At 40.1% G+C, this 9747-nt stretch overlaps 1 protein-coding gene across 1 annotated transcript; it reads left to right on the top strand.

The window, feature by feature from the left end:
- Positions 1–1357: 1357 nt before the first annotated feature.
- LOC118512417 (TWiK family of potassium channels protein 18) lies at positions 1358–8982 on the top strand. Its single transcript, XM_036056816.1, is given in 7 exon segments — positions 1358–1504; positions 2687–2934; positions 6351–6650; positions 6722–6878; positions 7015–7111; positions 7245–7374; positions 7764–8982. Coding segments are annotated over 5 exon segments (1644 nt in total). The 5' UTR covers positions 1358–1504; positions 2687–2934; positions 6351–6475; the 3' UTR covers positions 8849–8982.
- Positions 8983–9747: the final 765 nt, after the last annotated feature.

Genomic DNA, 9747 nt, shown 5'->3' with positions numbered 1-9747 from the left:
ATTCTTATCAATGTTTTTTAAATGGCGGTTAATTTTAACCCCTGACAGGTAAGGTCCCGACCAGGCCGTAGAAGACGTCAAATAACCCATGCAAATTGTAAACTATTCGCAAAATTTGAAGTAACATTCAGATCAGCCTGGATGGGATAAACTAATTTTCTTTTAATAAAGACTGCCTACACATTGATCTTTATTCGAATATATCAAGGTCAACCAATAGTTTCATAATATACGGCCAAGGCGACGAGGTGTAATAAATAATCGGTCATTTTTCATATCTATCATATTTAATCAGATTACTAATCTTTAATCAACTTATTGTAGATCACTTATTCATTTATTTATTTGTAGGATAAATATGTGCAAAAAAAGAAATAAAAACCTACACTTGTTCTTGTTATTCTTTTTTGCTTTGAAATACTTCAATTCTTTCGAGGATTTGGTGGAATAATCAATAGTGCGTCGGGGGGAAGAAAGATGGTCGGTCTGGATAGGATTCGATATTCGTATCCACTGCGTGAAAGAAAGATAGGTGCCACTTTTACAACTACCACCGCGGATTGTCCTTCCAACTCACACAAGACTAAACGAATTATTATTGTATTAAACGCTTAATATTTGCAGAGGGCGATTCGATTGCATTCACAAGCTTAACCAAGTAACCGACAACACAACTGACGAGCAACTATATCATTAAATTACGGAATAAGTCAAGGCAAAGTAGGGCGATTCGATGGCCTAATGGTAGAGGTATCAATATTTCATACGATAGGACCTGATATCGAAGCCCATTTCAAACGTCCCGCCATACGTAGGAAAAACATTCCCGTACCAACTATCCCCATGCTCTTCAATATTAAAATACCCCATCTAGAATCCAGTTTGCAATGCAATCCGGATTCGAGCTCCAGCTCAATCCATCCACATCGAAACCGTTTGGAATTTAAATACTCCGGATACTGTGTACATGGCGATACATTTAGTAATAACTGCACTTGTTTGCACTGTCCTTCGTTGTTAAGGAAACGTAATAGGATGCAGGATAACATTTTATCATAAGAGTTAATTAAATTATTACTCACAACTACGTGTTGTATTAGTCAGTTATTTTTTACTTTTTTGCTTGTCAAATAAACTGCCATGATCTATCACAATGTTATCCTCTCATTGATAATTCGTGTTTTGAATTTAAAAAAAAAAAAAGCAAATGTGGAGCTTCCGAAAATGAGCAGCATGTGGCTGAAAAACTCTCTCTCTCTCTCTCTTATCAATCGTTTGCTTTGAAGAGGCATGCGCATAAGAAGTATGTGCCTGTTTCCATTTGTACCCTTGCTTTCTCAATGGAGCCTAGCAACATTTTTCCCTGGGACTCAGAGAGCATGCTGGAACATTTGTTCGACTTTGGGCACCAAACCGAGTGAAGACACTTCACCGAAACGCTCTCAACAATGGAGAGGTTAAGATGAATCTCCAGTTGTCTGCAGCCTCTTTGCTCTTCTATGTGGTAAGGATTAGTAATACGCGAGACTCCCGTGTGTGTGGGAACAACGGCTTTGAATCTACCTGCAGAAATAACATTTGACATACCTCCTGCGGACCAGGTATAACCTTATACAGCATCCCGCAATTACCCGCTTGCAAAGCGTCACCAGTGTCCGTCAATAGTTAGTGATTGTGTTGGTGCAAAATGGTGCCAATCGTGAATAACGATTTCGTGAGGCGGTGAAAAAAAAGCATTTTGCTGATTAATCTTTCCGGGTAACAAAAACGCAACAACAACATTAATAGGTCATCGTCTAATGTGAGAAGGTGTGTGCATTTTGGAAAAGCTTTTGATTGCATACCTTTCGGGATGGATGCCCCCTGATGCCCAGCATTCATGTGAACGAGTAATGGCTGGTCTAATACTACAGTTTCAAGTATCTACGATGCCGTAAAGCTTTCGTGGATGTAACTTAATACGATAAGAGCATCGGCAAAACAAGTTCGAAAAAACAGAAAAAATGGCGTCCCTTCTGCAAATGCTATGAAATAGTGTCCTGTGCGTGTGTGTGTGCGTGGTTGTGATAAGACGTTAAATGATCCGTGAAAAACGGGAAATAGTTTCCAGCTTCATGTGTGTTAACCTGCACCATGAGTCAACATTTGTTCGATGTGGGTGTGTTGGCATTGGTGGTCGATTAGCTCTATAACCCCAGTGCTCAGTGCTAGTTCCGTCAGCTGGATCAAAGCATGTGAGTTAGAGCATAAAGCTAATAAGTGCAAAACCCGTTTAAGCGCTTCATCGAGCAAACGGGCGGTGTAAAATTAATTATTAAACGCGTTATAGGACGCGTTTCGAGTGCAAGTTCGAAAGGTGTGGCTTGTCAAAAAACAGGCACAGTGATATGAAAATGCGATGATTTAGAATTGATTACAAGCGGTGTTAGTGAACGATAAGGCAAAATCGATGAAATTTCGTATTACCAGTGCGGGTGGCTAAACGTCTAGATTTTCTCAGCCATGATATAAAACCGGGCAGCTTTTGGGACGCAGCATTATAACGAAAGGAGTAGAAACCTCTCACATTGATTTTGCTCCCCATTTTGCTCCACACGTTTATTTTACTACGCAAAGGAGCCTTCATTCCACATGCACACACTCTCTCGCTCTCTCGCTCTCTAACGCTCTTTCTCTCTCTTGACAGCTTCGATCTCTTGGCAATAGTATTGTGCTAAAATCAGAAACCCAATTTCCACAAAGCCAAAATCGGATTATGATACACGTCGGAGTTGCTTCCAGTGTGGGAAGTTTGAGAGTTTCGTCAGATATTTGCTATGTTTGGTGTGATTTTCTTACCGAGACAATAGATTGCGAAGAGCGAGTGAACGTATTGCAGTCGTCACCAGGAAGCGGGTGCCGAAACCATACGGATACGACGGAGCTGTAGTGTTGGTATGTTGCGTTCTAAGATGCATTAAACATTTGATTTGTTTTTTTTTATTATATTCCCAATTTGAGCAACACAACACGGTGCCCCATACCATAAACCTACACATATGGTACAGCAATTATTCCACAACCTATTATATACACAACCTACAGCAATTATTCCTATAAAAGCTCAAGAACGTTGGTTTAAAAAATACCGATTGCCTGATTTGCTAATTACTGCAGACGGTGTTTGTTTCACCTCTCATTGTAATCTAACGTCAAATGGTTTTCAAAGTCCAAAATATGTTCTTTTGTCATTACTTTATTAGCATAATTGTTTGCTCATCCCTTGCGTTATTTTAAAAATAACGAGATTAAATATACAAACAACATATCCGGTGGCCCTTAATTTCCTCCAACACTCCATAATCACACAAAAACCTGCAACAGCAGGTTTTGGAACGACGCAAAACCAACCACAAGTACGTTAACCCAGTAACAAAAGCTTTAAGTAGTAAGTGAGTCTTTTCGCGAATAAGTACTAGTACAAAGATTGAACTTCCTTTGTGCATTAAGAATACAGCTTGCCCATTAGTACAGCTTACCATTAGTATTAGAAGACTCTTCTCCTTCCAACGACTAACGATTCCGAATTGCATGCAGATTCGCCTGTGCATTAACAAATGTGGATATCACACTGAAGTAGTATCTCAAGTCCAGATTGATTTGCTGGCAGCGGATCTGTTTTCCACACGACAGGAAAATCCTGTCTAGACCGTTTTCTTGTAGCAGAAACAGACTAACTATCTTTTTTGCTTTACAACTTCAAGAGATCTTGGTCTTCCATTACGGCTTCTTTGATGATCCGCAGCGGAATGGTCTATGTAATCGGCTCTCGATCAGCGGGTGAAAAAATCATAAAAAAAAACAAGAAATGTGAGAACAAAACTTCATCTAAAATCGATTAAAACGATCGTTGGTCGTGTAAAAATATTCGTTTAGTATACTCGTGTTTCAAAGCCGATTAAACAGCCACATTTTGTAGGATGTTTGTAGTGATTGCACATTGAACAATCACTCCGTTCGTCGTTAGTTTTGCGTTTCTTCTGTTCTTCTGAATATAAAACCGTCAAATTTTCACGCTACAGCTTTCTCCTATCCGAGCTATAAACTCTTTGAGGTAAAGTAGGAAACATTCCGTTCATATCAAGTAAAAACTTTTGCAATTTAAGCTTCATGTACTGGGGGTTTAACGTTTTTGGGATACAAAATGGGAAGTATCAGTGACAGATACATCATTTGACTTATTTCGGGAGTAGGCATAGGCAAGTATTAATTTTGCGAGTTGATAGTTACTCGCTGAAGTCTTACGAACTTCCGGAATGGCCGTCTGACCCGATTCAAAAAGTGTCAAAACTGTCGCGTAGCCCCGCGGATGGTGTGGCACTACAAACAAGTGATTACTAATTTTGAACTGCTGATTTTTTATCCCATCCCATGTTGACCGTACACAAGATTGACAACGAGATGTAAAGTAAACTACGTAAAGGATCGGAACTCTGGAGGTTTGAATACCTTACGAAAACCATATTTTTCAATATGGTTAAATAAGACAGATAGCAGTAGCTTGTCCTATTAATCAATTACAATATATAAAATATAATGAGCATAATATTGATTACTGGTATAGACATTTTGGTTTACTACATTTTCTAAGCTATTTCTCTTAAGGGTGTTTCGAGCAGAAGTGTATAGAATAATTTTATGATCGCTCAGGTTTGGAATAGGGTCTGTTTAGACTGATTTAAGCTTTACTATTGATTCCAAATTTACATTACATTTATAGATTACAAATAAAGCAATGTAGTGTAAAAATAAGGAAAATTCTATTAAAATTCACCCTTGCGATCAGTATTACAATGCTATCCTGCACATATTCATAGTTTTCCTGTTTTTTTTTTTTTTGTTATATTATCAACCGAGTAAAAATATTCAGAAGAATTTCAAAAATTGTATTGTTTTACCAATATGAGTATTAAATGATTGCTAAGCAATGCTGTTAAATATTTTCCATGACCAATATTTTTCCAATTGTTCGTTCTTCTTCTTCTTCCTTGGCGCTACAACCGCGAGAGGTTTTGGCCTGCCATTTCTGGCTTTCTACGACTTAATTTTACCCGTAGTAAAGTAGTCAGCCCTACGCACGTCGAACGTGACTACGTGACTACTACAAATCTGAATGGGATTTCAACCCCGGTCCTGCCGCTTGAAGACCGGTGCCGTTATCGCCTCGGCCACCGGACCGCTCCAATTGTTCGCTAGCCAGACTTAATCGACTTTATACCCAATGGCGTCAGACAAGTTACCTTTCCTTCTATTTTACGACCCACTTTCAGATTAATAAATAATAAAATAAAGTAATTAACAATTGATTTATAACATAAATTTAACAACATCTAGCATTCGAACCACTCACTCTCATCCTCGCACGCATTGCCCAAAGGGATATGGATACAAACTCCTGTAGCTGTATGTCAACTGTTGATTTATTCGATGCCTCGAAAACTGAATACCCCTACGGCATTCGTTTAATTTGACAGTGATGAAAGATTGCTAAAAGCTGTTAAATAACTGTCGTAAATTTTTTCTTCAACAGTATAACGGTTAGGCTTTGAAAAAGAGTTGATTGATTCATCCTCATCAGATATTGGACTTTTAGATATCCTTAAATGTGTTTAAACATGACCCTAAACTTTTAATGCAACTTTAATGCATTCAGGATTTGTTACCGATGCTATGAGAATGAGAATGCCAAAGCTGAAGACTTTAAGGCACCCGACGTCTTTCGTATAAGTTGATATAGTAGCCTAAATATAGCTGTACAATTTATCCTGAAAGTAAGTTTATTGAGTCTTTGCCTCTACAACCTTGAAATGTTTCTGCTTTTTTGGCTTTTCTTGACTTGATTTTGTGCGTAGCTGGAGAGTCAGTCCAGCTGTAATTTTTCAGCAATTGCATAAGATGAAAAATTGAATACCATTTGTCGAGTTTCGTTTTCTTTTGCCGCATGATAGACATACTGGTTATTTTATTTGGAAATTTGTTTCGAATAGTTTCGGTATTCTTTTTACCACAGATTTAAACTACTCTACTTAATTGATAAAATATTTCAAAAATATTATCATTCCCTACATATCGTAGCACCAAGATATACCCTCTAACAGAACAGATAATGAACCCAACACCATTGGAAGTTTGAAATAAATAACGCTTTAGTATATCAGAATTTGGTAGTATAATTTCTCACAATGACTCACACTACACGTTCAAAACTAATTGTTTCAAATGTTTTCCAAAAAACGCTAAATATTTCAAAGAAAAACATATCCATCGATTTTAGGTATACTAATTATTATATATTTCATTCCTCATTAAAGGTTCATGGAAATGCGCTGTGTATAGCGAACGGAATAACGGTTCTACGTACCAGAATACTCCGACCAACACATTAATACAAGAAAACCCGCTTTTATTAAAGCCACACAATCAATAGCCTCTCAGAATGAACACCAAACCACCACTTCAGGTTCCCAACTTTATTGGCAGTGGTACATCATCTCGTCCACAAAGCCCATCACTGTGTTTTTCCACCACAGCGTCAAAGATAGATAAAAATGAAGCTGTTACACTCTGTGGCTGCCAGCAAGCACCGAAATCTCAATGCGCTTCGGCTCTGGGTATTGTACCACTCGAACGCCTAATGCTCAACGCTATGTTCACGAGGGGTTCTTCGGTCATTTTCTTACAGGAGTTCTCGTGCTGGTACTGGCCTACACAGCTCTTGGATCGGTACTTTTCGTCACGCTGGAAGGCGATGGCGAGGATGGAGATATTATTGAGACATCCGTTGCGGCATCCAAACCATATCCAAGGCATGATTTAGTTAGTGCAGAAATGCGCCTCAAGTAAGTACCTGCGTCATAGCTCGTAGATTTGATAGGTTTATCGCAAACTGTCGCTACACACCTCTTCAAACGTTGTGTGAATAACAAGTGTGTTTATTTTCTGTTTTCAACCTATCAATACTTCTTTTCCTACCAGGACTGTTGATCGATTGTGGTCCATTACAGAAGATTTAAACATTCTGTATAAAGAAAATTGGACCCGTTTGGCAGCGCAGGAGATATTGCATTTTCAGGTGAATATATTAGTTTAAATGCGGAATTTACATGCCCTAAAATTTAGATTAAACGAATGCAGCATTATAACATGCTGTCAAAATGTACTTTTTTCCAAATCTAATATTTTGTGTACTTTCCTATCGTTCTCAGGATACGATAATAAGATCAGTTCGAGCATCTCGCACTCAACAGGTGACCAATGTACAGCAAAACACACGGCCCTACAAGTGGACATTTGCGTCCGCTTTCCTGTACTCGTTAACGTTAATAACAACAATAGGTAAGAATTGTTCAACATTTCTGTCAATAAATTGTAATATTTCACACAGTGCACCATGATAAACCGGAAATTCTAAACCGTTTGCAGTATAGCGTATATAATTTTTACAGCCAGTATAGGTATAAAATCATCACTTTCACTATTCAAAATTTGATTTCGAATTTAATTATAGCCTTTATAAATTGTAAACATTGATAAAACATACCGCTGCACCCTGGCACTATCACAGTAAATTTTTTGTTTCTTTTCATTTCTTAATATATTGTGAATTATCTGGTATAAATATAGCACCTAGCAGGAACGATTGCTGATGAAAAGATATGGTTTAATGGCGCTAGAGTTTACTTTCATCGTAATGTTTGATTCTCTCTACTCGGCCTGCTGTATAGGTTTTAGCGGCATCTCTCCACGGACCCAATGGGGACGTGTAGCAGCACTGATTTATGCGCTTTTCGGAATACCCATCATATTGCTGTACCTCTCGGCCATCGGCGAAGGCTTGTCGAGTGGTATGCGTTGTCTTTTTCGACGACTACGACCGAACCGCTCCTCTCCGGGGAGCACCAACAACAGCAACAGCAGCAGCTCCAGCATTGGCAGTGTCAGCGTTCCGATGAGCAGCAAAGCCACGGTGGCAGAGATGCACAAACGGTCGCAGCAATCGAGCTACCATCAAACCTGGAATCACGGTGGCACTACCATTCACGATCCCTGCGCATACGCCCTCAACGCGCACGGTTTGCGTGGCGGAATGGCTGCCAACAACAAACTGCACTCCCAATCCGTTGTACCAATATCGGTCTGCATTATGATACTGATCTGCTATATTACACTAGGGGCGGTGCTGTTTCATAAACTGCAGCCTTGGGGCGTTTTGGAGAGCCTTTACTTTTGTTTTACTTCCCTTGGTACCATCGGGTTCGGAGATCTCATGCCCAAGGGTACCGTTGCACAATACGCCGCATCAGCGTACATCATTATTGGTATGGCCGTCGTGGCGATGTGCTTCAGTCTTATCCAAACGGAGCTTATCATCTGGTTGAAGAAGTTTACCATCCCGGAATCACTGCCCACCTCCACCGAGGATGTGGCGCTCGTTTCCGTCGCCATGACGCCAATAAAATCCTGACAACGGCCCAACGATTTCATCCCCAACGAGTACAACTCGCTTCCGCGCCGCTCTAGCGCATTTCATCGCAATACTCCTGCGCGGCGCTCGACCGGCATCATGGAGAATCACATGGAATATTTCGTACCTCGCAGCGTTAGCGAATTTAATCTGTCTGGCGTAGGCGATCTCGCGCTCCCACCGCCCAAGCGCAACCTGGTGACGCAGCACGCGGCCAGCTCGACCATGCTGGCGGCACCGAAGCCACGCGAAAAGATGGTCACGTTCGAGGACGAATCCAAATTTCTGCACGGCGTGCCTACTACCCCGCGAAAGCCGACCCTGACCAACGATGTGTTCATGTGACGGGACGGAACCCGCAATGGTGATACGCCTCCACCGAACCAGTATCCAAACGATGTGATCAAGGTTTGATAGGACTGAAACACCTTCGCTCGACCAGCTTCCGGCTAGTTTCAGCAATACATTCTACCGCTGTTGATTTCCTATCGGTTGCATAGCGTATGTAATATAAGCTCCACGGGTGACAAGTGAATATACATCACATATGTGCATAGCTAAAAAAAGTGAAGAAAAGTTTTAATAATCGGTACCAATAAAATGAAGCTTTACGAGCTTCACCCTCTCTTCTCGATCTTAACGAACAAAAAAAAACACACTCACACACACTTCATGAAACAGACAAGTGTCCCAAAAGAGCAATCACCCTTTCATCACCTCATGCAATACATAACGAATGAATGGATGTAGCTATTAAGCAGGTTTATCGGTTTTAACAATATGTCGTGCCAACTATTATGCGTACGATTTAGGTAGCGAATAAGTGAGTGAGATTAAAGACACGTTCCGCGGCATAGTGACATCAATCAGGTCCAGAGTTCGTCAAATTGAGTACGGTAATTGCCGCATTGAGTTCAACTGTTACTAACGTCGATCAACGCTGTACATATTATTATGTTGTAACATTGTGAAGCCAATAAAACCCAAAATTACATGAAACAGCGGGCGATACCGTGATCTTAGTCTTAACACGTGCTTCATTGTTGCCTTTTTCGTGTCTGCCGAGTACAGTAAGTTACCGCAGCAAGTAGTACGTACATCTGGAATGTGTATTTTCATTAATATAACGTTGTGATGCAAATTTGGTCTTTCACATGACAGAGCTCTTGCCTCTTGGCTGACTATTCTAATATGTAGTGTAAAGAGCTACATAGCAAAAATCAACCTTATGAACCTTATGACAA

Source organism: Anopheles stephensi, chromosome 3 (assembly GCF_013141755.1).
Source record: "Anopheles stephensi strain Indian chromosome 3, UCI_ANSTEP_V1.0, whole genome shotgun sequence".
Taxonomy (NCBI): Eukaryota; Metazoa; Arthropoda; class Insecta; order Diptera; family Culicidae; genus Anopheles; species Anopheles stephensi.
This window is presented reverse-complemented; position numbering and strand designations above follow the sequence as displayed.